Raw genomic sequence first — 27,989 nt, forward strand, 5'->3', positions numbered from 1 at the left:
ACGCCTGTGGAATACGCTGGAGCCTAATGCCAGCTCAGCCCAGAGGGATGGGGCCAGCAGAGCCACGACAGCAGCTCCAAGTGGGGATTGTGTCGCCCCCCAGGACAGGAGTTTGAACAGAGCTGAGCATACAGGGAAGAACCAATCCCTAAGGAAGCACTTTGCTCCTGAGGGAGGTCGTGGAGAGATGGGGATTACACCACCCACGGGATGGACAATGCCACATCCAGCCCCACAGCTACAGCACAGGACTACAGAGAGGAGGGTTTGACTCAAAGTGGGTTATTTTTCATGGATATTAGCCAGAACATATGGAAAGTTTAGGAACATGAAGTAACAAAGTGCTGGAGTGTGACACAGGCAGGGCATCAGTTCCAGCCTGGCACCCGGGGGCCAGAGGGCCAGAGCCCATCCCATGGCTCCACGGAGACAGGGACACGCACTGCCAGCCCAGAGGGTGTGGAAAGTCAAAGTTAAATAAAATGAGGCAGCTGGAATTACATGAGAAGGGAAAATCAGAAGCAAAACAGGCACAATAAAGAGGAGGAAGATCAGGAGTGAAGGATACAGAAGAATTTATTGAAAGCACAAGTACAGACTGGGCACCAACTGCTTCTACAATCTCAACAGGAAATAATGGAGCTACAGAAAGGTACAAAGGTTGTTATAAAATAGTTTTAATTTCATTTCTTTTTGCATTACAAACATTCTTTGAAAGAGGCAATGGAATTCTGATGGTGTGTACACTTCCCCTCCCCACCCACCTTCCACAATACTGAACCTGGAATTGTTGTTATCAAAATATACAATACATCTGGTCACCATAAAAAACTGGGTTTTGCTGCCCCTCATGTCTTACAACAGGTATAAAAAAATTATAAATATGTACACCCTTAGTTACTCACATTCTTTACATGCAAACACAGGATCCGAAGGGAGCACCCGCTGTGCTGGGGGGGTCTGGTTACCCCAAATCCATCCTTGATGTGCACGGGACACCCAGAGTGTCCCAGCCAGGGCCCGGCCCTGGGAGCCTCCCCAGCACTGGGGAGGGTGATGGGGGGCACTGACCAGTTACCCCAGTGCTGCTGTGCTGGGAGGGCTGGGTGTTTCACTAGACCCCCCAGCTATGCCCTCCTGCAGGATGCTGGCAGGGCCTTGGGGAGCTTTGCAGGGGCAGATCCCTGGCTCCAGCACAGCTCACCCAGATTTAGAGGTACCCAAAAGCAGCTGGGGTGATGCTGTCACCAGGGGTCTTGCCCTCCTCGGGGGTACCCAGCACACCACAGCCCCAGCAGGACCCTCACTCAGACCTCACATGCTTCTCCAGCATAATTCATATCCTTGAAAGTCCAGGGAGGAACTACAGAAAGTTAAGACTTTTCCAAACACTCAGTGCTAGGCAAGTCAAGAGCTCCCACACCAAGCAAGGAAATCAGAACTTGCAACACTAAGACAATTAAAAAACAAACTTTGGTCCACAATTTGCAGAAAAACCCTGAAAAAAAGTACAAGATTCTTGTTATTTTGCATCCGAACAGGTTGCAGGTTAGAGGGAAATGTAAGGCAACATCGGATCACACGGAATAGAAGGCAGAATGGCCCGGGAAAGAGTTGTAAGCCAGAAAAAAAAAAAAAAAAAAAAAAAAAAAAAAAAAAAAGAGTTGTATCATTGGGAAAAACTGATCTGCTGCATTCTACTTTTAATAAATTCCCTTCCTAGAACAACATCTGGGCTTATAGGTTCAAAAGGTAAAAAAAATCTTTAGCCTGGGTCCTTTTCCTTCCATTTCCGAGCTGTTTGTGCTCATTCTCTCACACCCTTGGCTCTGCTCATCCTCAGCCACGACCTCAGCCTGGAAACTACTCCTGCCCTACAGCTTCAATTACAAAACAAAGAAAATAAAGTACAGTATACACGGGTAATACCACAAAGGAGTAAATTTAGATTACGTTTATACCATCTTATCATTCTATAAAAGGTACTTAAACTATTTCTTTTGCATATAAAGAGATTAGAATATTTGGTCAACTGGAAATATTGCTAGGCACAGAGGACAGCAACGGCATCAAAGTATAATACAAGGATTCAAACAAAAGCTCAAATGCTGAAGACATGCTCTAAGAACGACGGCGGAGCTACAGCAGCCTCGTTAATCTCCAATTAGGGGCACAAAGGTACCTCTTGCAGGCACCTTTCTAATTGTGGGGTATCCAAGGATTCTCCAAATCCTAGCCAAGCATTTAGGTATATACACACACAATTTCAACAAACTCTGATTCATCTCACAAGTGTCCCACAGTGGCTCTTTTGTCCCTCGCCAATGCTCTGTGAGGGCAGAGCCTGCGGGCTTGCTCCTGACACTGGAATGTGATTTGGCCTTGGGAACACTCCCCCACCCAGAGCTTTGCTCAGCCACAAAGGCTCTCAGGTAACTCCCACCCGAGTTTGCAGGTGGCAATGACCCACGAGCAGACTGGGAAGTGGCACAGGGCACAGGTGGAGATCGAGACACAAACGACTGGCCCGAGTCACAGCCCAAAATTTCCTTTATCCACTTTGCCAGCTTCCCCAGCTGATCGTCAGCCAGAGCCACTCCCCCCCCTCAGCTCTGCCCATCCCCTCCCTGCAGCTCGGATGTTTTCCCTAAAGAAGTAGAAGGTTTAAGGCACAGGATAGCAGGTGCACAGTAAGGTGGGATCAATGCAACCGAGTGTTGTGCTGGGCGGGTTGGGAGCTCCTGGTCACCACAATCCTGACTCCAAGGCGCTACAGTGAATTCACACAGTGGTTTTAGGTCTTTCAAGGCATGGATGGGTAAGGAAATTAAAAAAGGCATCAATGTGAAACCTGATAAAACTTGTTGGGATCTGCTTTTTGAGGGGAGGAGGAGCAGGAGGGGAGGGGAATTTCCCAGAGCAGGTTCCATAGTGTAAACTTGAACTTGTGATTTTTATTGGAACAGTCAAGATTGTTACCCATCACCGCAAGGTTAGCAAGAGGAATTAATTTTCTTTTTTTTTTTTAAAAACCGGTAAACTGATTTCTCTTTAAAAAAATAAAATCTCTGGTCTTTTAAGGTCACTTCAGCTGCATTTTTAAAGTGGCTTTTTTTTTTTTTCTGGAATGATGGAAGTTGAAACCCTGGTGTCCAGCCTTTTAAGGTCAAGGCTGAACCCCAGAGGTTTTAAGTCAAGTCCATTTTAAGTCAGGCCTTCCCAAGCTCTAAATGGTGGACTTGGAAAAGGAAACACGCAGGTGATGGTTCTCCCCCAGGTCATGATTGTGGAGGTCAATGAGGGACTGAATGGCTTCTTCCACAGAGCTCATCTGGATCAGAGCCATTTTACGGTCCTTCCTGACAAGACACAAGTTTCAGGCATGTTCAGTTCCATTGCAGGAGCTTCCCCAACTTGATCCAAATTCTCCCATCCAGCAGAGAATTAAACCCCAGGTACCTGCAGCACACTCACTCTTTAGAGGAGTATCTGTGGCAAGCACATGCAGCTCACTCAGTACTCAACCCAAGGTTACTCAGGAATTCTTTATTCCAGAGTCAAGCACTGTTAGTAAGGATTCTGCTCAACTTTGACTTCCACCCTTCCCATGTGAAAAGCCCAGAGTAAGGAGAGGACATAACACTTACTGGAAGAATTTGAATCCTTTGACTATCCCACCATTGCTTGAAAACAACAACTTAAGGTCTTCTTCAGTTACTGAAGGTCTGAAACACAACATTTTCCCAATCAAACAGATATTGACAGATCAAGGTAATCTCAAAAAACTAATTTTCATTAGAGACTTTTCCAAATTCCCTATCAGCAGCTTCTTGGCATGGCAAGACAATGGAACAGGGAGCTGGGTGAGCTCTCCTGACAGCAACACAGAGCTGCCCTCACACCGAGACTGCAAACACTTCAACACTCAACCAAACAGGAACTCTCCCTGTGGATACTCACGGAATATTGGACAGATGAAGAGTGGCAGAAGGGGGAAAGATGTTTTGGAAATTTTTGGAGCCTGGTTTCTTGAAGCGATGTAGAGGAGAAGTGCCAAAGTCCTTGGTCAGGCCATGGTCCTCCTGGTTCTCCCGGGGCAGCTGCACTGTCTGGTGCTTGGACAGCGTGATACGGATCGGCTTCCCATGGAGCTTCTGCCCATTCAAGTGGCTCATGGCTGCAAGGGGAGCACACACCTGACTGCAGGGTACTTCAGTTTTGTCCACACATGAGTTCAAGGCCAGAATTTCACTGCCCTCATAGACACCTGCAGGGTCTCTCTGCGTTCTTTGCCTGCTTCCCTCTCACCCCCATGAGCCACCCCAGCCCCAGAGCTGCCCCACAGCCACACCTCACACAGCATGGATACATGTGGGTCTTCTGCTGGAAGAGAAGAAAAGGCCAATAATAAAGTTTTAACCACCCATTTTGTCCCTAACTGCTCAGAGTCTGACCCTGCCAAGCTTACCAAGCTGGGCCTGATTCCCATCAGCCATCTGGACCAGGGCATTATCTTTCTTTTTAAATAAAATCTTCACCCTCTGCACATCACCATAGACTCCTTCAAAGAGGGAGGAAACAAGAACAGTCTTAGGTAGGGAAACAAAATTTCTAATTCAACTTAACATTAGCTAATCAATCCAACAGCAAAAACATCCATTCCCAACCAGAACTGATCTCATTCCAACCATGGCTACATATTCTGCTCTAATTAAGGGAATTCTTATATAGCAGAATAATAATGGAACAATACATTAAAGAAAAGACATTGGGTTTCAGCAAAAAGCCATAATCTTACTGCCAGAAGACTGGACAATTTTGCATGCTCTCACAATTTAAAACTCTTACTAAAGACATGCAAAGCAATAACCCATGCAGAACTGAACCAAAACCAAAAGGCAAACTAAATTAAACAGCAAACTAAAGTAAACAATATAAAAACCAAAATTACGCATTCAAAAAAAGAAACAAAATTAAAAAAAGGCAAAAACTGCAAACTGTACATTTCTGAAGTATCAAAAAAAGTAAATCTCAAATAAATGAAAAAAAAAACAAGGTAATAAAAAGTGTGAATAATAACATACCGAAAAGAATAAAGAGGCATTGGGGTGTAACTCTCTTTAGAGAACAGCAGAGCAAGGCAGCGGAGGGACAGGGAAGAGGTAAGGAATCGAAGGGGAGAGCGAGGTTGCACAAATCGTCCACAACGAGGAAGGGCAGAGTCCCCGCAGGAAATGGCGAAATTGGTTGATGGATGATGAAGTTTTCAAGATGGTTAATATTGAAGGGCAGGTTGGTTTCCGAAGAGCAGGGTTTTTTTTTTTTTTTTTTTTTTTTTTTTGGAAGGGGAATGTTTTTTTTTTTGTTTTTTTTTTTTTGTTTCAAGCAACAACAGGAAGCAGAAGTACCGTGCAGTCAGTTGGCAAAGAAATTCCGGATCGGGGGAAGAAAAAAAATTCAGGGATGGGGAGAAAAGAAAAAAGTAGCAAAAAACACAGGTCAGTAAATACATAAGGAATATGTAGTGTTCCATCAGTCAGATTTATAGAATTCTACATACAATAACTTGCTTACAGAAACAGTTAATAGGTTTTACCTAGTGGAACACAATGATAAAGAAAAGGCATTTTTACTTCAGATATACAAAGGAGTAAGAGACAGTATCCCCCCAGAGTGACTTCCACAGGCTGCAATAACCAACTCAACTGCAATGGCATTCCCTAAAATTCCACTAAAAATATTTTCTGTTTATAATTAATGACTTTATGGACCAAGTCACAGCTTCATTTGCTGCCTTGGGGGTCAGAAACTGCAGGAAGCAATCCATGCCATAATACTTGGCTGGAAAGAAACAAGGAACATCCACCTCGGATACCAACCACTGCTTTAATCAAAGAGATCATGTGGATGAGCAGCTGTACTGCCACAAATCCCACTCCAAGGTCTGCTGGAAGCACTCAGATAAAGTAGCTGGTACCTTGTTTGTAGAGGATTGCTCCCTTCCTGCTCTGTGGTCTGACCTCACCGTGCAGAAACCCAAAGTACTGGGTCACAACAAGCTGAGATGTGTGGACTGCTCCCACTCTTGTGGAAGAAGAAATGGAGTCATTTCAGCTTCCATGAATCCCACTCAGGAAAAACCCATGGCAGAGCAGTCACTCCAGGCAATACTGTCTCTTTACTAACTGGTTGTGGCACAGGTAAGTTTCTACAACACTGATTATACAGGCAGTGGAAAAAGTTTCATGTCTGTTAGTTCACAGCTTCAGTTCAAGTCCCAAAGTCTCTCTAGCCCAAAGACAAGCTGGATGGAGAGTGAAGAGCTCCTCAAAAAAAAAAAAAACCAAACCAAAAAAACCAAAACAACAAAACCACAGGGCATGAAATAACTGGTTGCTCCTGCCTAAACAGAGCTGTGAGAAATCAGAGAGGTGCAGCACAGCCCCTTGTCCTGGTACTGCCATCCAGGCACCCAACAAATTCCTGGGAGCACACACTTGGAAGCATCACACTGGTCAGAATTAATGATGCCAGCAATTGTCAGGACTTATGGTGAACAAGCCAGAGATGAGAGTCCCTGGAATGGCAGAGCAGTTTCCAGGCAGCATGAGCAGCAAATCCCAAAATGGTTCCACAGTCCCTGCTATTATTTCATGCCCTGGAGAGAACAGCAATGACAGGTAAGAGCAGTCTGAAATGTGATCCAATTGGTTCATCTTATTAAAGAGATAAACGTTTTGATCATTCATCACATCCATGCTTCCCCTTTGATCCAAAGAGGTTTTGTGGTGACTCTGCCATCACTGGTAAGTTTCACAGCTTTGCAAAGTGCTATTAACGTGTGTGCACAGTCCCACCAGTCACAGCTCCTCAGCAGAGCCTCATCACTCTGCTGAATACCAGAGGTTCTACACTTTCAATCCAACCAGATCCAGGGGCTGACTGAAGGAAAATCCAGCCCCCCACATCCAATTCCCTTATGGTGCGTTTTTGTTCAAATATTACTTGGTTTAGTTTTAGAGAAATCCAAATATTTCAACTCACTCTGTTAAGTAGAATTGAAAATGTAAACTGTGAGCTGTTAAGGAGTTTAGCTAAGGAAAAACTTCCAGGAATCCTGGAAGGGGGAAATGTGCAAGCACATGGCAGAGGAAATACTGCACAGGTACAAGGTCAAGCTAGCAGGGATCCAGACACTACATAGAAAGAGCAAAGGTCAGCATGAAGCCTCTCTGTAGTTCTGAATTAATGTATTAAAAACTACAACATGCCAAGGAAAAGGAATGGACATGGCTATTCTGTGACCCAAATGACACTATTCCATGGGAATGGTGGGGAGACTCCACACAGAAGAGGGAGGAAGGGACAGGCATTGTAGTCTCTGGGGGACAAGAGCAGGCAAGCATCCTTGGCTTTGAACCAAGGAAGAGCAATTTCAATCTGAGATGGACTTTCCCATTTCCCTTCAACTAGAGTACTGCTCTGCCCTGCACCTGGGGCTGCCAGAGCACGGCAGCGGCTGCTCTAGCGGCGCCGCTTCCTTTGGATTTCACTTTCAATGAATTTCAGCCCAATCTGTGTTCAGAAAGTGAAAGCAGAAATAACAGGAAGGAGGAAAAAAAATAAAAAAAGTAAAGTTAGGACTGCACTAACCTCTGGGATCAGATTGCTAACCAGCAGCACGGAGTGCCCTGTCCCAGACAGGCCGGGAATGGCAATCCGTCCTGCTGCAGCCGCCGCAGCTGCTGCTGGAATAGCCAGAGGAGCTAGTGCTCCAGGAACACTTGGAACTGTCAGGCCTGGAAATTAAAGAATATTAACCAGTAAAGAATTAACAGCATGTACTCTAGTGTATTTGCTGCACCAGAAGGGAGAACAACACACCCTCTGAACCATGCATGTCATCATTCCCAACAGTGCCCGTGTAATCCTAAGGGCAACACGAGCCTCCACTTCTGGTGCTGCAGGAAATGTTCTGGTTTCTAACAGGATTTTGCTCTTGCAGTGCCTGGTGCTGAGCAGGTGCCTCAGCACTCTCGTGCATGTTTCACAAGCAGCGGATGAGCACAAAGCCTCAGCTCTGCTGTGCAGGGCAGGTATCACACAGGGGGTGTGGGGAGGGTCCAACCAGGGCATGCACAACATGTTCTCACCACTCATGCAACCACCAGGTTACCCTGTGCTACCATCACCCTGCTCTCCTGAGTGGGAACCACTGCAGCTGGATTTACAGGCATTTCTACACAGCTCCCAGTACCAGCTGGCACCTCCTGTACCAGCCCTTCAAGGGCAAGAGCTCCAGAGCTCAAGAAACAACTGCTACTAGTCAATTCTAAAGTCAATTCTTGTTTCCTCAGCAGGGCTGGATGTTACCAGAACAGCAACAGCCCACTCTGTGCTTTTTTGTCATATGCAAGGAAATTCCATCATGTTCCCAGCCAGTCAACATGGCTGGAATGCTTAAAACCCCAGCAAGGTTTGTTTAGGCTGGTACTCCTGAAAGCATGTTCAGCACCTCCACTTTTCAGACCCTGGCTACTTCTGGAAGCAGCAATGATCTGTTACCTATAGCATGAGCTGTCAACTTCAAAGTGCAACTGTCCCATCATATGGAATCAGTGGCATGATAAAATATCAGCTTTCTCAAATGATTTAAGAAAAAAATTGACAGATTCCTTGCTTCTGACCACATTTACAGCTGTCAAATAGCGGTCCCAACCTCTATAATGACATGAGGAAATTTAAAGCACAAGAACTTTTATCTCCTCGCTATCTCCCCATATTATTTCAAAGTCTGCCTTTACCTTCTCTCCAATCCTGCTTTATGTATTTTCCTCCCATCACCAGGACATTGCCCAGAGATGCTGCAGCTGCACACAGCATTCCTAGCTGAGGTGATGTCCTGGATCACCAGTCCCTTTCATGTCCAAATGCCAGCATTTAGAATTTACATGGCTAACTCAAACAAAAACATCACTCCTTTGCTTTAAAATATAGAAATGCTTCAGCAAAAGAAACCCTACATAATATTTCAACTTATTAAATACAGTACCTGTAGCCTGAGGAATGGCAAAAGTAGGAGGAAAACCAGCTCCAGCATATGGAGGAGAGATTATTCCTGGGGCACCTGGGAAAGACACACACATTAAAAAAAAGATACCAAACAGCAGGAAAACTCTAAACTTTGCACAACTATGTAATATTCTGAGTTGAAAGAGATCAACAGGATTATCAAGTTCAGCTCCCAGCCCTACACAGGACAGACCCAAAAATCCCACCACATGCTTTGAAGTGTTGTCCAAATGCTTCTCCAACTCTGTCAGGCTTGGTGTTGTTACCATTGCCCTGGGAATCCTGTTCAGTGCCCAGCCACCCTCTGGGTGAAAGAAAGAACTAATATCTAACCTAAACCTAGCTAAAATGTCTTGATTTCTCCTTCAACAGAAGCATTTAGTTGGAAGCCAAACCCTAAAACACAACCAGCAATTAAAAAATGCCTCTCACCTAACAATGGACTTCCAAAGATCACCAAAACAATTCCTGGGCAAACAGCAGGTGGCACCATAGACACTGACCACTGGGACTGATACAGGATTTGGCACTAATCTGATCCTCAATCAAATGTTCAGCCTTAGTTACACTCTATTCCAAAATTTTGGCCAAACACAACAGCAGGACATCCCCTTCCCTTCTCATGACACAGTCCCAAACAACTGTGCTTAAAATTGCTCAAAACATCACTGACAAGGGTATAAGCAAAGTCATATTTAATATTAAACAAAAAAGCACAATAATTGGCAAGATTCACTCTACTTACAAAGGATAACTAAGGGCACAACATTTGATAGCAGGCAATAACAAAATCAAACAAAATCCAGGCAATCCAAACAGAAATGAAGTTTATCTAGGTATGTGTGCATGTAAAACCAGTGTAAACAAGAATGAAAAGCAATGTGGCCTAAAGCTTAACAACACTTACACTTAACAGTATTTTAACTTGACTTCTACCTAAATTTAGAGCTTAACCTTAACAATCTAACAGAGAAATAACACTTAAGAGCATTTAGCCTAAATTATAACTTGACCTACCTTCCAGATTTGCTATATATATGCAAAGGGTCTGCACACAGACAGAAACAGTCAGAAAAATGTCCCTCAGAAAGAGCTGAGCCCAGGTGGTGTTTGCAAAGACAAGCCTAACAAGCACTTCTCAGAGCACAGTGCAGAATGAAAAGAAGTGAGGTGCAAGTGCAGGTCACCATGACACACACACATCAATTGGCTTTGTCCTGTTCCCACTTCCTGAACACTCACCAAAAGCAGCTGCCATGGTCTGGTCCAGGGTGGGCTGGCTGTCCCCAGAGGGCAGGTCTGGGCGGGTGTAGTCTCTGCTCTTGTCGTTGTTGTACTTGACATTGAGACTGGTGAGCTTGGAGAAGTCGATGCGCAGCGTGCAGCAGGCATTGTAGATGTTCTGTCCATCCAGAGACTGAGGAAACAAAACCAGCCCTCACCCACATGCATTCAGACCAAGGCCACCCCATGGTTCTACCTATAAGCAGGGATCTGATGTGGAGACAGCTCTGTTTCATCCAACCCCTGTGGCAGCCTCCAAAGTGACATATGGGAGCAATTTCCTCCCACTCATGCTCTGTCCTTGGGGTAATGCTGGTGTCAGCCCACCCTGAGCTTGGATTAAACAAGGCAAACTCAAGTGAGAGTAATTCAGGTATGCAGCACTCACCAGTTTGGCATGCTGAGCACTCATGGGGTCACCATATTGCAACAGGGCTTGAAACTGGTGGTTCTTTGTGAATGTGATGATTTTCAAGACTGCACCAAATTTGGAAAAGATCTGAAAGATAATATTTGCATATCTTGTTATCACATTTCCAGTAAGATAATTTCATATTGATCTCTTACTACAAGCAAAAGCAAAAGTCATCCCTTCAGCCTGTCAGCTTTCAATTGCAGCACTGAAGGTTTTAAACCACAATGTGGGCATTGTTTGACTGGCATCATGGCATCAGCATAGAACACACCAGAGTGACTGAACTGCTCCTCAAGCACAGTTTGCTTATTCTGGGTTATTAAACAGGAATATTCACAAATACCTTTATAAACTCGACCTCTTCCAGAAATTTTAGTAATTCTTAAATGCAGTCAAGCTTGCATTTTAAACATGAAGATAACATTAAGCAATCACAGCAGACAGAGGGAACTTTCCAAAATGGCCACTGCCTAAATATCTCCTGGACACTATATGTGTTTCCCAGGCCTCGGCACAGGACAAGGAGCAGCTACTTTTGCTAAAACCAGAACTGTAATCAATCAAATAAAGTGGACCAGGACTCAAATCTCTGAAAATTAAAATCATGAAGGGTGGAGGACCAAAACTAGCAGCATCTCCTCTAGAGCAGTCAGATAGCTCTGTTCAGAACTTGCATTGTACAAACACAAACCACAGACTTTGCAGTCTGTGTTGTCTGTGTGTTGTCTACAGCAACACACCAGCTGCTGCTGCCCCTTCCTCCAGGACAATCTTCAAGCAGTTGTGGCAAAATGTTGTACCTGGTGCAGAACATCTAGAGTGACAGGGTAGAAGAGATTCTCCACAATGATCCTCAGGACAGGGCTCTGGCCAGCCATTGCCATCCCCGCATCGACGGCGGCAGCCGTGGCGGCCAGCGCCACAGCCCCGGCCTGCACCTGGGTCACGGCTTGCAGAGCTGCTTGGGCACGCTGCAGGAGCAAAAAAAAACTGTTAGACTCACACTTTTGCTTCCAAAAAACTCAGCTCTTCTTGAGTTCCCTCTCTGCAAACATCCTGCTGGACTCAGCAGTGAGCAGAACATGCTGCTACAAGGGTCGGGGCATGTTTGAGACAGGGCAAATAAAGACTACTAAAAGAAGTAAGGGCAAGGCAAAAATACAAGTTAAATCAACTATGCAGTACCTATGCTACAAAACCTTGCTTAGCATAAACTCATGCAGCAGAATTATCCCATTGTTTAGAAAAAGGGAAAATCAGGGCTCTTCTGAATCCATTTCCAGAATTCCAGACAAGTTGACAAGACTGAAAGATTGATGTACATTTGCCAAAGACATCCAGAAGTGAGAAGTGCCTGGGGGTTTTACAGAGCACCCTAACACATAGAAGACTTGTGTTCCAGCTCTGAGAGGCACCCAACAGCAGCATCTCAACTGCACAACACTGGGTGCTCTTATCCTGATTGGTGTCAGCTCAAAAAGACAGCAAACAAAGGGGATGCACTGGCAGTCAACCCTTACAAAGGGCCAAAACACTTCAACTTCTTTCCAGTGCTCCTGTCCTAAAAGGTTGTCAAAGGGGCTGAGCTCAAACTAGGAACTTCTTCCCCTCTGCAGAGCATGTGGTGCAGAGACCCTTGAGGGCTCAGAGCCTTGAGACCTGCTGGGTTCAGGTGCTGCCACCTCAAAGTTGAGCTCTGCCCCATCAGGACTGCACTTGATACAAATCTTTTAAGCGTTAGAAACAAACATCCTAAAGCACCAGATGTTACACAAGCCCATGGATCTCAAGCCAGCAGCAGAGATCTGGCTGTGTTCCCCCTCCCTGGGATGACAATGCAGAGAACAAACTGACTGCTTGGTTTGGAGAGCTGTCTGTCTTCAGCTCCTTGTGGTTGGAGAACTGGATGTAGATGGGCTGGCTCCTGAGCACTGGAGTGACTGTGGTGTAGTAGTTCACCATGGTGTTGGCTGTTTCCTCCGTGTTCATCTCTATGAAAGCCTGGGAAGGGAAAACCAACATGGACATGTCACACCAGGACAGCACCAGCTCACCCCGATCCTCCAGCTGAGCTGTAACAGGACTGGGTTTGCACAACTGCATTTATAAATGTGTTTTTGTACACAGAACTCTTTAAAAACCCAACTCTAAGTAGAACAAATCAGGATCTTCCCTCTTCAGATTGATTTAATGTGATGCTTCAGTCTCACCCTAATTAGATTTAAGTGTCTCCAAGAACACAAAAATAGAGCAACAATCCAGACTCTTCACTTCTCTCCAGGGCAGGAACCCCCTCAGTGCTCCACTCCCTTAGGGGCTTCTCTCCCTCAGAAGAGAAATGTAAGGGATTGTAGCAAGTCACTGCAGTAAGCAATTGCATATAATCACACCGTGCAATATATCATAGGCACCTTTTCATAATTAAGATTAAAGACATTATTTTAAGTAATGATTAAAGTTGGCTTGCTTTTTTACTCCTTAATTTGCAAGACAATTTTAGTTACCAAATTAATGCACACCTCCTGCATTACCCAAGAGTATTTCAGCCATACCCAGCTCATTTACTAGATCTGTAAAGGTGTCCTCAATATGCCATGTTACACCATGGTAACTCAGCTGTCAAGCAAGCCTGAATGAAAAAGGCCAACTCATGGCACTGCTGTTCAAATAATCCCTGGCCTGCAATTTCCAAACCAGGCCTAACGCTAATTATAAGTGACAACCTGTAATTATGGACTGAACTCCTTCTGCAGCCTGAAAATGGTATTTTCTACAGCTCATGGGATAATCACAGAAAAGTAAAATAAGAGTATGCAGAAGTTATTGAGCTGTAACACAAATCACTCGTTTAAACAACTTAAAGCTGGTTTCCTGATGACAAACTTATCGAGCCTTTGACACAACCCATGCTTTTAGTAATGGAGACAATACCTGGTTTTTTCCTTTCAACATCAGAAGATTGGTGACCTTGCCAAAGGGTAAGCCCAAAGAAATGACCTCTGCCTCCGTGACGTCACTGGGGAGCTTGCGGACGTGGATTACTCGGGATGGGATGCCGGCACTTCTGTTATCACCTTTGAACTTTTTGCTGTCGTTTCCATTAGCTGTAAGAAGCAAGAGTTAACTGCTGCTGAGAAGGCTCTGGAAGAAGAAACACACATTTCCCACTGCTGACACACAGACTCTGCTCCCCAGCCACTATTACAGAGGAATTCCATAGTTGAAGTTAACTTGAGTCTGAAGACACATGGTTTTACTCTTTTTTTTCCCCCCAAATTAGATGGCAGTGATACAATCAAATGCCACTGCAATGGAATTGATTCTCCAGTGGCCATTTCCTAGTTGTTGTAAAGCACACACCTACCCACCCATATTTTTAGTACAGGTCTGAGCCACTAACCCCAGATTGGTGCTTTACTCCTTTCCACCTGGCCTAATGTTGTTGGAAGAAGTTTATTTTTATTATCCAGCACCGTCCCACAAAAGACCTAGTAAGTACTAAAAATGAAGAGATTTTTAAATTATGACTAAGAAGGAAAATCCAGGCCTCCTTGCAGTACTTATGAATTGCTGTGCTTGTTTCCATGCAATATTACCTGCAGAAGGAGAGTTGCTGCTCATGATAAAGGGTCCGTTAGTAGTAACACAAGGAGAGAAAAGCTCCTCAGCTGCCCGCTGGAAGAGAAGAGAGGACAGGTAAATGGACAGCATTTTACTCAATTCTATCCAGGCACTCCTAAAGCAGAACAACTGAGAAAGCTGGAGAGGAGTTGAACACAAGTGTAAGTGAAAACACACTGCCAGTGGGCAGTAAAGCTCACCTCCATGAATTAAATATCAGTCAGATCCAGTTTGGTAATAGAGCAGCACTATCTAGTATCTCTTTTCAGCTCAGCATTTGGGATCTCAGGGCTGGAGTGTTGCTGAGTTGTGTGAAGCCACCACACGCAGTGCAGTGCACCAACAGGCACCTTCTCCTGTCATACGTGGTAAAACAGGTTTCTGACTACTCCCATCCCACAGAATTTTCATTCTGAAGCTGCCAAAACTGTTTGGGAATGACTTGGAAGTTATGAATCAAAGTTGTGCATTTTGTGCCCCGTTCCTGGAAGTGCTCGTGCCCAGGCTGGACAGGGCTTGGAGCACCCTGATCTGGCAGAAGGTATTTTCTGATACAGCATTCCCCTATAAAGTCACCTAAAACATCTTAACTGACCAGGACTGGTCTAACCCAAGTAGTAGGTACAAAAAAATACTACTAAGACAAAAGCAAACACGCCTATGAATGACTCCTTAGCACAATCTATACTTTCATACACAACTTACAATCTGCATGGCTTAATTTCAAGTAAATTACATGGAAGACTTCAAATTCCATTGTAAACTGTGAAAAAACAAGATACCACAAATCTAACACACAAGAGCACTTTCACATCATTTTTTACACTACTTTTCCACAGAGGAGCCACACTAAAAGGCTTTCATCTACAGAAAAAAAGCTCAGAGCTCATCCCTGCCTTGGCAGCTCCCACCCACCTCAATGGAAACGTACCCCACTCCACACCATGGCACCAGAAACCCTTATCTTCCACACACCCTGTATCTGGTGGCACCTGCAGAAACAGGAGCTGTGCAACAACAAAAGCTCTGTGCACTCCCCCAGCAGACAGGCTGGGAAAGTAGGTCACTGAGAGCCCCAGAACACCCAGCTACAGACACACGGTTCGGCTTTTTTTCTTTCCCCCTCAAATCTTGAATTTCTTGTTTGACTACTCACTGCCAGCTCTTCAAAGAGGCTTCAAGGACTTTGATGTCCTGAAGATGAGAATTAGGCCAGGTTCCAAACTGTGGTTCATGAGCTGCTGCTGGTCACCTGCAAGCACTGACCAGCTCCCACCAAGGCTCTGACCTCCTCCTCCTCCTCCTCCTCCTCACATGGTGCAGTCATTAGGAATGGGCCTTTTAACAGCTGTTCTAATTAGCACTTCGATTCCTGAGTGCAGCAAGAGGCAAGCTGGGCTGGGAGGCTATTAGACTGTGATCCCATCCTTTGATGACTCAAATTAAGGCATAATTCCAAGGCTAGAAAAAAATCCTCTGGCCTGTTGTAAGGACACTTTTGTGCCTACACTGCTGCTGCCACTCCAGGTGTGGTTTTCTGTGCCTGGGATACACCTGGCAGCTACTGACAAGAACCACTCACCAAAGCACTGCCCTACCCACATAATCAGGTGTTTCTGGCATCATGAAAGCCATTGCATCAGGCCTTAACGGGACTTGAATGTTTTAAAACATCTTAAATATTGAGTTGGAAAGTTCTGCACATCTTGAACTCCAGCTCTTCCAGTACAATTTGGTGTGTCTGAGCAAACATAGTGGGCAGCTCCTGCAATCCATCATGGAATTGCTGGGAGAATGAGCCACATATTTGGCTCTCATGGAGGAGACACTAGGAAACTATAAACTGGAAAAACAAGCATTTATACCATTATGGAAATAATTCAGCTTTCCTAATGGCTTGTTTTAAAATAAACATTTTCTTGCATATTTAAGAACTTTCTCACAGGCAGGGACAACAGGGATGTCACTACAGCCAGGCTCCACATGTCCATGTCTCTTTAAGGAGAGCAATTTCCAATCCACTCCCCTCTTATCTTGGAGACAGCCTGTGCTGCCCACTGTGACCAGAGCCGGGAGGCAGAGGGGGGATGATTGTTCAACATCAAAAGCAGCAGCAGTCAATTTGTAAGCTTCCCAGCTGGAAGTACATGCAAACGAGGAGGGAAGACTGCCATGGGTGGAAAAGGGCAGTTATTCCAAAGTCTTTTCTCTACACAAGGAAGTTTACAGACAGTACAGGCAGCAGTCACACTGAAGTCATTCCCCACATCACCCAGTGCAGGAGTGGCTGCTGAAGAGAGAGGAGCAGACCCCAAGGCTCCTCAGTGGTCACACTGTGCTGCCATGCCCGTGCTGCACAGCCCAGCCCCCAGCACAAGGAGGCTGCATGAACCATGACTTTTCATCTGCTCTTCCTTCGTTCTTGTTAGAGCTGATATCAGATAACCACAGGAAACAGTTGCTTTTTTGGAATGACCAAACTCGAGGCAAACTGAAAACCAGTTCTCTATGATCATGCCCACTGTAATGAGCATTCAGCAGCCTCCATCAGCTCTCTACCCTTACACTGCAGGGATCACCAGTCTCCTTCCAGACTCTTTTATGTCTTTTCTTTCTGTACACATTAGAAACACTAAAGAGTGCCTTTAAAACCATGGTATAAATTCAAATGTTTCATACCAGGTACCAATTCAGTAGAGGCAGAGGAACCAAAGCGAGCCTGGTTGGTTGAACAGGTTTAGAACAGTTTCTCACCAACAACACACCCACTGGGTATTTTGAATTATACTGGGAAAGACAGTAGAAAAATGACTGATTCTGAAGTTTTATATAATTTAATTTAGGTTTAAAATGAACAAACCCAGCCAAGAGCTGTTGGGGTGCTCAATGCTCACCCATATCCACCCACATCACTGCTTCTCTCCCTTGCTGCACACTCTGAGTAGTTCAGGGAGGCCCAGCTGCACTTCAAGACATAATTCTCCAACCCCCAGCTCCCATCCCTGTTCACACAGACATTAATTACACTGACATTTCTGCTCAGCCATTCTTTCACAGCTGGTATTTTTACGACGAGATTAACAGAAGCCACAGTGCACTCGCAGCACATCAAATTCCTCATTTCAACTAACAAATCTCCTCTTCCTGATGACTGTAAACAACCACCACTTCTGGAGTTACACAGCCAGATCTTACCTAGAGCAGGGTAGGGCTGTTTCCACCACCTAAATCCCCAGTCAGCAGCACACTGGCACCAGGGAAACCCCACTGGGATGGGTTTCCATGCCAGCAGCCTCCTCTGGCCTGATGCTCCTGGCTACAGAAGGCCCCTTGCCCAAGCTGCACTAATTTAATCACACACCGTGCTCCAGGCAGCTCTGCTGCCAACAATTCTCTCATTATCTTTTCAGATTCAGGGAGAGGCAGGTTGCTGCAAGGTACAGCTTAACATTTTGTATCTCCCCCAGTTGTAGTTTTGACCACACCCCAAAATCTAAGCCTTGCCTTGCTTTAAAATTTTAACAAGTAGAGCCAAGAATTTTTAGTCTGTGCAAGTTTTCACAACTTAAAAAGCAACAGCTCATTCAAATGCATTACATACTGCCTCACTGCCAGGATTTTACCTGGCTTACAATACTTTGGAATGAGGCCAGAGATTGTCTCAGCTTCTATCAGCACACCTAGAAGTGCTACAGAAATTCCCAGCTGCCCTATATAATCCTTTATCTACTTAAGATCCAGCACTTACTTTAAATGGATTACAGTAAGTCAACTGCATCCTGCCTGTGCAAAAGCCTAGAAACAAACACGAACCAAACCACCATAAAAATATTCATTTCAAGTCAAACACGTGATATTAATCAACTTTCAGGCAAAAAGCACAACTAAAGCAAAGGCAAAAAGGAGCACATGGGAAGGAAAGGGACAATGACCCAGAAGGCCAGAAGCCACAAGCTGGTCAAACTCAAGATGTACAAAAAGCTGAGGAAACCCTAAAGAAGAGCAGGACTGTCTCTGGATGTGGAGCACCTTACACTGCTCTGACAGACTTTAGACAGCAGTACTTTGAGAGGGAAAATGTGGATTTTGGAGGCAAGCAGGCCACCAGCTAACAGGCACTTACAGAAAGCAAAGAAGGGAACAGCAGCACCTGGAAAACCCCTCTGAAAAGAAACCAAAGGAAATCTGTCCTGCAAGAAGCACATGGGCATCGTTGCTATTTACTTTCCCTACATTTGGAAAATTATTGTGAAACAAATAAAAGACCACTGTAATATTAAAAAAAAAAAAAAAAGGACTCAGACCACTGAGCTCACAAAAACCCTCTGCTCTGATCAAAGAGGCAAAAAAATGCCTCTGAGCACAGGAGGAGCAAGTGGCTCATCAGGGGCTGTCCAAGGTCAGTCCCAGAGGGATGCAGGAATGCTCTGATCCTTCAATTCACAGCTCCAATCTCTGTGAAGAAACTATTAAGAGAAATCCAGTGTGATGACATCATCACACTCATGTTACATTCCAACATTTTTTGCTGAGAGATTCGAGATTCAAGAATGAAACTAAATTTAAACTACTAGGAAAGATGCCAGTTTTCCTCCCCTTCTACCAAAGACTCATGTCCAGCACAGCTCACTTATATTTCCCCTCAATTCCCCTCTCCTGCCTCCAGCACTCTTTAGTCATTTAAAGTAGTGTGAAAGACATTCTAATTTGAGTCACAAACCATGAGTCAACTTTTTTTGTGAAATACTTCTGAAGGACACATAGACACCTGCATCCCCAACAGTCTCCAGGAAGCTGGGAAGTTAAGGCCAACACAAAGCAACTTCAAGATTCCAGTGTGACACTGCTCCCACTTTGCTGTCTCTCGTGCACTGGACAGAGAATTTATCATTTTATCAGAATCAAAGCACTTGGGATCAATTTAGTTCATCAAATTGCTCATGGCTGATGTACCAATTCAAACAAAGGAACACATATACCATTAATCAAATTAAGTCCAACCCAGCAGTCAACAAATTCCATGGACACACTGGATCTGTGGCAGAGGCATCAGCCTATCTGGCAGGCACAGGGGACACTTATTTTCAACCCACCCTCTGCTCAGCCAACACCAGTCACCTGCCACTTCAGGCTTTTAAAACTGTTCCAGGCACCCTCTTGTTAGGACAAGATTGAGGCTGATATCCCTACCCAGCAGCTCCCCAATGGGACTCCCACTGGCACACTGGGCACACACACACCCCTGGCCCCTTTGAAGCCAGATGAGATGGTCAGAGCATGGCAGTTTCCTCCCACACTACTGCTGCAAGTGCCAGCACTGTTTCTAGAGGCTGCAGACAGGCCCTGGAGTTCCTAAAAGCCACCAGCCCCTCTAGTGCTGCACCTGCTCACACTGTGTGCTTTGGCAATGAGCTGTAATAGAGCTCAGCAAAGCCAGATCCTCAACCCAATCATCCATCACCCCCCCAACTTTCTTTCTCAGTCTTTGCTACTATGGAGACACCCTTTGAAACAAACCTGCCCTTTGAGCAAATAGAAGGTGTGGCCAGTTTAAATAGCCCAAAATTCCTAAACTCCAAGTGCTGCAGCAATGCAGTCATGCTGGCTCGGTAGGGCAGCACACACCCAGGCTTTACGATCCACCCTCCCAAGCTGAAACTTAACTACTCTGTCAACCTTGAGTTTTCAAATCATTACCATGGAGCAGAGAGGCCTTGGCAAAGCTCAAGAGAAATCCTATCAGGGAGAAATAGCACTGGATGAGTCACTCCAGGAACACAGAACTCATGGAAGGACATTTCTGCCCCACCTGTCAGGGGTCCAGTGGAACACACGGGTTTTAGCAGCAAATCTGCAGGCAGCAGAACTGCAGCTGAACTGTGGCTGTGCAGAGGCAGCACCACAAATGGGATGGCTCAAACACTGCTCAGCTGAACACAGCATTCAATATGTTCTTACAGGAAGCCTGTACCAGAGTCACAGGGAATGTGTAATTAAACAACACTTCCTCTTCTTGCTGGACAACAAATGTGGCACCAGCACACCTGTGTTTTCCAGCCTGATAGTACCTGAAGCAGATGTCAGAGAGCAGAGTCCATCCTTACCACTTAAAAACCTGCAGTTGAGTAAGTTCACATGTATTAAATATTCTCCTCCTTTTTTAAAAATCATCACAGATTGAGGTCAAAGCAGCAGACTGAAATCCAGTCTTTTCTAAAACCATTTTCACAGATCTATGACTTCAAGACCCAGGTGCTTCAAGCAGCATGCAGCACTCTCAGGTGAGATGGAGCTGTTTGGCACATCCAGGTGACCTGATGCTGCCCAACAGCCACTGCCATCCCTGTCCCCTGCCACCAACATGTGCTTCCCATGTGTGCTCAGGCCTGTTGGGGAGGCCACAAGAGCCAGCTTGTTGCAGCCTCTAACTAAAGCCATAGGAGGGGACTGGAATTTCCTCACAACATTCTTGGCCCACTGCCTGAAGCCATAATTACTGTTCCCATGGCAAAGATCCTGGCTTCACCACAAATCACTTCTATGCAGTCAGCCTGTATCACACTCCAGCAAAGCCTGTTTTAAAAATTAACTTCTCAAATGCCACACAACTGCACTTTTGGTTTCTGGAAGGGAAATCTTTCAAGCAGAGCTTGACTTAGCCAAGAAACTATGGGATTATTCAGCACCTAAACTACTCTGAGACTTTTCCAACCACCAAAATGCAATTTCACTTAAAGAACAGCGACGTGTCACAGTTCATCCTCTCTCTAATCCTGCTCAGAGTGTGAAGGAACAGTGATATGCAGGGAAATTAAACAAAGGGCAAGGAGACAGAGTGAGACATTGATAAGACTACTTGCAAGAGGCAACTGCAGGGTCAAAGAGCAGCTCAGAGCTCAAACAGTGCCTCCATCTTAGGGCCATACTCTCTTCCTTTTCAGACAGCAGTGAAATTATGGGAAGAAATAAGTCTTAGATCATGTGTTTCTGATCTGCAGGACATTCCAGAAGTCTGTGCATCAGAAACCTTCACACCAGAACAGCAATGAGCTTCCTAAACAAATTCACACACCTTAAACTGAGGAGCCTGGGATGGCTACTACAATTACACTTGATTAAAAACAAGACCATTGGGCAGTACAGTAATCAGAAGAGTAAGCCACTAGAACACCTGGGGGCTTCTTAAGTTTAAGAAACTAAATTTAATTAAAGCCTCAAAAAAATTAATAAGTGGGTATAAATACTCTTGATATGTAAATTAAGGATGTGAAAAAGAAATAAGCCAACAGCTTGCCTTTCAAAGCAGTAATATTAGCAAACTGAAAAAAAACCTGACATTCATTAAGTCCTCAATTTCCAAGTTAAGCTCAGCACTCACAGCACAAAGACACCAAGAGGCCACTGGAGTTTGCTATGACACGTTGCTCAGCAGTGGTTTGAGTCACAGGCACTTTTCCTACTTGTCTGAGCCAGCTTTGGGACATTCCAGACACAGCATCAGATCATGAACAAGGTCACTGAGCATTGCAAGAGCTGACAGATTTTGGGGACTGCCATCTTCCAACAGCCTAACAAATTCTACCTTCTGTGCACACACACATCAGGAATAAGTAAATCTACACCTCAGATTAAAAATCTTACAAGCACAGGTGACAGAATGGACACCTCAGTCTGTGCTGGATGCCAGGAGCTGTCTGAGATGGCTGACCCAGGCAGAGGAGGGGAGCACAGGAGAAGCTTCACTTTGCTCTCAGATATGCACAGACTCCCTTTTATCTACAGAAATCCATGACACGTTTCACCCAAGCACTACTGAAGGGAATTCTATTACAAAAGCTACACCTGCATATTCAATGACTTGAACACAATCAGATAACATGGCTACAGCAAAAAATCAGTTGAAAGCTTACCTTTAGCAAGATGATTCAGCTTTCCTGCTTGCTTCTGCCACTCTTTAAATTTAGATTCAACTTTCTTTAAAACTGCCTTGTCTGACTTGACAAGAAACCTCATGTTCCATGCACAATTTAGTCTCCCACTCCCTACATGCTGTCCAACTAGCACAGCCATGGGTATGATGCTGTCCCATGCCAGAGGTGAAGGCACTCAGAGGGGATTACTGCCAGACCTCATCTGACTGGAAGCAGGGTCTGGAATCCCCCCACATGGGGGCAATGAGTCTGGCAATACCACATCCCAAAACTCCAAGCTTCACTGAGATCTGTAACTACACTTTCAGAAGCTTCTTGGTTAAGTTTACTTATGTAGAATCACTTTTAAAAGTTACAAATTACACATTGTTAAAAACCAGGGGAGCTTAACCTACATTAACCAGCAGATGCTAAATCAAACTGCTCTAGGGATGCCTCTGTCCACCTCTGATAATGGCTATGAACTATTAACCAACCTTATTGTCCAGGCTCAAGCCTCTCCTCTGTGCATCCAATGGCAAACTGAGCTCCTTGCAGCAGGCAGCATTTCTACCCAAACCAGACACTATTATTAATTCAAATTTGAGATTCCCACAGGAGGAAACACAGGAGTGACCTTTCCCCCACAGCTGTTAGAGCCCCTTCAGACCCCTAAAACACTGCCAGGCTGTCTGTGCATTACACAGCTCATCCTGTACTTCCAACACAAAGCTCTGCTAGCCAAGCACACTTTCTGTGATGCTCCTGCTCCACTCTGCAGGGCTGCTGGTGCTCCCAGTGCACCAGCTCTGCTCTGCATCACTCCCATCCCACAGCATCACTGCCCTGGCCCTTCCAAGTGGCCACTTATGGCTCTTGGTAACTGCCTCCCATGTGCCACTCAGCCACATCACCAGTGGCCAACACACACTCAGGGTTGAGTTCACTGCAGTCCTGACCCCAGAGTTACAACATTGACCAAATCAAACCCTAACCCTTCAGCCCACCCTGTCCTGCAGATCTCAGTTTGGTGTTTTCACAGCACCAATCCCGTGAACGTGATGCCTGTTGCCACCCGTGGCTGATAAGGAGCCTCCTGTCAGCACTTTGAGTTTAGGGCTAAGGCTGCCCTTTCCAAACCTGAGGGCAAAGGTCATATTTACTGTACTCACAGGAGATAAAAATCAGCTGCTAAACCCTCCCTTTTGTGGCACAAGGATTTTTTTTTTTTTTTTTTTGGTTACATATAACTCAGCAGGAATTCACACAAAGGAAATGGAGTTCTCCAAAGAAAAAGAACCTGTTTCTTCATGGAGAAGCACTAACACACAAGTAACAAGCTTGACATTTTAGCAGGGAAAAGGGCTGTTTCTAAATGCAATAAAGTTGATCATCAATGCCTAAATGACAAGAGCTAAATGCTGAGCCATATTATAAGTTTTAAATGCACATGAAACTGAATTACCTTCTGGTGAAAGCCAATTTACATGGTACCAGAAATAACCCTTTACAGCTGAAGATCTACATTTGGTGATGCTAAAACTAGGTCAGATGCTGAGCAGTGTAAAAAGAGAGAAAAAGTGAGAAGTGCCTACCTTTGTACCAACTGTTATATCTTGGACAATGCTGTAGAAAAAAGAAAGAAAAGGATTAAAAAAGTTAGATAGGTTTGCCACAAAAATCCAGCATAGTTTACAGTAGTAAGAAAAAAAGCAAGTCAAAGTGCACAGTTGTCTTTGCAGGTGAGCCAAGGACAGTTTATACAAAGAAAAATTATTAGATGGTGATGGTGGAGACCCAAGACCCAGCAGTGCCAGAAATCTGCAGCTCTCCCACTCCCTATGGCAGCACCTGCTCTTTCTGCAAGGGCACGGGGTGGGGGTGAACCTCCCTGAGCCCAGTGATGTGACCTCAACTCTGACCACACAGAGGAAAAGCATCACGAGTCAGCTCTGTCACCAACATCCCCTTCTGAGGTTCCTGTCCCCAACACCCACAGAGCCCCTGCCAGGCTCCAGCAGGTCCCAGGGACAGAGCACAGCTGTGTCCCAGCAGAGCAGCAGCCAGGGCTCACAGCAGCAGAGTGCCCAGAGGTCCAAGCAATCCCAGCTTGGGATACACACTACATCATATTCCTCTATCAATTCTACAAAAAACCAGCTTTAAAACTCTACCTTAGACACTTAAACCTCCTAAAGTGAAGACTTTCTGATTTACTAAGATGAAAAATAGCACCAGTTGTACTTTAAGTGACCCACACCAGATCCTGTCAGCACTGAACTGTCTACACCACAACACACACCTCCTTACAGCAATGTCCACCAATGCAGCCAGAACAGCTCAGCCATAGCCTGACATGCTGGACCCAGGTGATCTTCCAGAGCCTTAGAGCACCTCCATGTTACTGCTTCATGGGAGTGCTCCAGACAGCCCAAGAATTCAGTTATACCCTTGCACTGGTGATTGTGTTTTGTATTAAATTCCAATCCCCTGTAAAGCAGCAATACAAAACAGAGAGCAGTAACAACCCCTTTGGACTGCCATGGACACAGCCCTGCCTGGTTCAACTCCTCTCAAAGAGCTGCCTGTAATTCCAGAGCACAGGATGCAGCAGTGGCCAGCTGACCTGCAGCAGCTCCACAGAGCAGGGGGACACACAGCGGGTAGGGCAATCCTGCTTGAGCCAGCAAGAAGAAACCTCAAGTACTCAAGAACAACTCTACATGGTGATTAAATGCAAAAAAACCAACATTTATTAGTTCTTGCTTGCCTCCCCTCCTGCAACAATTCCTAAGTTGCACCAAAGTCCTGTTTGGTGTCCCCAGCTCCACAAACGAGCCGCAGCCCCAGCCAGCTCAGCTCCTCACACTTCCTCTTCCTCCCAAGCTGCCGTGTCATCATAACCCAGCACTCTGCAGCTGGAGCCGCAGCCCGGCCCAACGGCTGCTGCAGAAGCCACGCCAGAGTTGTGGATTTTCCAGGGAAGTGCTGGGAGAAGGAGCCCGTGTCTGACACGGCCCCGCCGGGCAGATGGGCTGCCTGCACTCCGGGGTCACTAACACACTAATGAAACCCATCTGCACGGAGCACTTCAAGGAAGAAGCATCCCTAAACACAGCGCACATTCCACAGCTAACACATAAACACTAATCCAGGCAATTCCAGAACTTTAAAAAAAAATAAAAAAAACCTACTGCCAACAAAGCACAATAAGAACGGGGAATGCCCCACATTTCCCAAACTCTCCAACTTACCCCAGAGCAGTTTCTCCCACTTCCTGTTCCTCCTGTGGGCCTCTCACACAGGAAATGTTTTACATAAAGTGCCTTAGCAGGGGATGGCATTTAGAAGTATCCAACAGGAAGAGTCGTTTTATTTGCCAAGAACTATCGATTGTTGGGATATTGTTGTAGCCCAGCTGATAACACATTTCACAGGAAACAAGCTTCAACAGTATTTCACAATTTTTATTCAAGAAACGTGCAACGTATTCCCAGTTCACACACCACCTCAGCAAATTAGCCCAAGCTTCCTTCTCCTGTCCTGCACATCAGCCTTCACCAGGGGATTAAAACTTTTCCCAGTTCCAAAAGAAGAGGCAATAAAGCCCTTCATAAAAATTATTTTTCCCACAGAAAAATGGGATAATTCCTATGCAATAAGAGGAAAAATTAAGCAGCACCAGTAAAACCTCCAGGTCATTTTCCAAAGCAGGATTGCTCATACGGACTCCTCACATGTTTTAACAAAGCAACTTATTCAAAGGGGATCATTCGGGCACAGCTCAGGATCATTTTATGGAGAAGGAGATGGGAGTAGCCTTGAGCCAGGGGCCACTCGCTGCCAACTCGGCAAGAATCTAAACCTAAAACCATTTTCCGAAGCAGCTTTGGGAGTTTCAGCAGGAGACACTTTCACGGGGAAAACAAATCCTGCACTGGGATCTCCAAAATATGGGGGGTAACTGAGTCTCATGTGTTACACTACAACTTGTACATTCAAACAGCAACTACTCCAACATGCACAGAACATCCGATTTCCCTGAACTACAGCTGATAACAAACCGATTTTTGCCACTAGAATGTGTGATCTCATGTGCTGAGAATTTGTTGGGTTTGTCTTTTTTTTTTTTTTTAATAATATCATTCAACACGATGAGCAACTGGTTAAAAGCAGCAGAGCGATCCTGGACTGCAAGAATTGCAAGATACAGAAATTTTATGAGTTTTAAGATGAAAACAACACTGAGACGCCACCTTTTCAGCGTGTAAAAAAGCCCAGACATGTGACTACGCCCAGACCAGTGTTCTGAGGCAGAAAGCGAGAAGGCACTAATTTGGGCTTCCCGTACTTATGGCACTGAGAAAACAAACTTCTTACTCGGAGGCCTTTAGAAATATTTTAACTACTGCGCGCGAGAAGATACAAAAAACCACATCACTAAAAAAAAAAAAAAAAAAAACCCACGCCAGACAGGAGAAAAGAAGCACGGAGAGCTCGTTTTCGAGAGAGATCGCCTGATAAAAACACCCGCTTTAGAGCGAACTTTGCCGCAGAGAGGCCCCGCCGGGCGGTGGTTAAAGAGGAATCGACGCTGCCCAAGATAAAAGTTGCGCTCTGGAAACTCCCCGAGTCCCAGCGCGTGGAGGGAAGTTTTCTTTCCCGGAGTTGCGCGGGACAACGGGAGCGGGGCCAGGCCCGCGGCTGTACCTGCGGCGCTCAGGTGAGGCGGCGATGGAGCCCTGCCCGCCCTCCTCCCGCCTGCGAAACTTGGGCGAGCGAAAACCGGTCACAAAAGGAACCCAGCGAGAGCCCCCCCCGCCCCCACTCGCGGAAGCGCCAGACAATGGGAGGGAGCGCGGCCGTGAATCACCGCCCGCCGCCCCGCCAGGTGCGCCCGCCCCGCCCGCTCCGCCCCCGCCGAGCCGCGCCCGAGCCCCCCACCCGCCCCCGCGGCGCTCCCGGACCGCCGCTCCCCGCCTGGCCCCGACGCGGCCCCGTGAGCCCCCCGCGGGCGGGCAGCCCCAGGGCTCCGCACGGCCGGGACCCCCCGGAGTCCCTCCGGGTGGGACCCCCGAGCTCTCCGCGGTGGGGACCCGCGGTGAGGTGGGAGCGCACGCGGGGCCGGTTCGCACGAGGCAGCGCACCGGGCCCGCCCCCGCTTCCCCCGCCGCCCGTGGGGAGGGGTACGTGGAAGGGGGGGGCGGCCCCCACACGAGACCCCGGCCGCCCGCCCCGGCCGCACCCGTGGGCCCCCCTCAGGTATCGCCCCAGCCTCCGGCGCGGGTCCTCGACCCGGGCGCCGCCGCACCACGGGAGGGGCCCAGCAGCGCCGCTCGCGGCCCCAGCGCGGCGCCGGGCGGGACTCACCCGTCCATTGCACACGCAGACGACCCGTCGGGAGCGGAGTGGAGGCGCCGCAATAGCGGGACGAGCGAGACCGCTCCGTGTTATAGACTCACAAAATGGCGGCGCCGCCCGGCCCGCCTCGCCCGCGCCGGCGCTCCATTGGCCGGCGGAGCTGTCACGCTGACGAAGGGGCGGGGACCTCCCGCCTTTCGGGGTTGGCGCCCTGGCTCCCCGCGCGAAGCCGATTGGCCGCGCGCGGGGCGAGGGGCGGGGCGAACCGCCAGTGCGCGGCGCCATTCGGTAGGCGGAGGGAGGCGGCGGGGAGGAGCCATCTTCAG

At 46.5% G+C, this 27,989-nt stretch overlaps 1 protein-coding gene across 3 annotated transcripts; it reads right to left on the reverse strand.

The window, feature by feature from the left end:
- Window positions 1-558: 558 nt before the first annotated feature.
- On the reverse strand, window positions 559-27,982 carry PTBP1 (polypyrimidine tract binding protein 1). Of its 3 annotated transcripts, XM_079328331.1 has the most exons (15): window positions 27,673-27,800; window positions 23,898-23,928; window positions 14,368-14,446; window positions 13,703-13,875; window positions 12,626-12,772; window positions 11,572-11,742; window positions 10,745-10,855; window positions 10,315-10,489; window positions 9,053-9,127; window positions 7,654-7,799; window positions 5,085-5,118; window positions 4,469-4,561; window positions 3,961-4,177; window positions 3,648-3,725; window positions 559-3,359 (listed from the first exon to the last, which is right to left on the reverse strand). In XM_079328331.1, the coding sequence occupies exons 1-15, from the start codon at window positions 27,678-27,680 to the stop codon at window positions 3,227-3,229; spliced, it is 1,671 nt and encodes a 556-aa protein (XP_079184457.1). In that variant the 5' UTR covers window positions 27,681-27,800; the 3' UTR covers window positions 559-3,226. The 3 variants fall into 3 exon arrangements, 2 of the variants coding, with proteins under 2 accessions (XP_079184457.1, XP_079184456.1); XM_079328330.1 differs by lacking the exon at window positions 23,898-23,928 and having other exon boundaries at window positions 27,673-27,982; XR_013776944.1 differs by lacking the exons at window positions 559-3,359; window positions 3,648-3,725; window positions 5,085-5,118; window positions 23,898-23,928 and having other exon boundaries at window positions 4,040-4,177; window positions 27,673-27,982.
- Window positions 27,983-27,989: the final 7 nt, after the last annotated feature.

This window comes from Erithacus rubecula, assembly GCF_903797595.1.
Source record: "Erithacus rubecula genome assembly, chromosome: 28".
Lineage (NCBI taxonomy): Eukaryota > Metazoa > Chordata > Aves > Passeriformes > Muscicapidae > Erithacus > Erithacus rubecula.

Excerpts from the sequence above, each read along its gene's own strand:
- PTBP1 (XM_079328330.1), bottom strand. The coding sequence starts at position 27,948 with ATGGCGCCGCGCACTGGCGGTTCGCCCCGCCCCTCGCCCCGCGCGCGG. Across the intron at positions 9,128-10,314 it reads GACCATGGCAGCTGCTTTTG|GTGCCCCAGGAATAATCTCT; the intron begins GTGAGTGTTCAG and ends TGTCTTTCCCAG. Across the intron at positions 3,726-3,960 it reads CTTCATCTGTCCAATATTCC|ACCTTCAGTAACTGAAGAAG; the intron begins GTGAGTATCCAC and ends GTTGTGTTTCAG.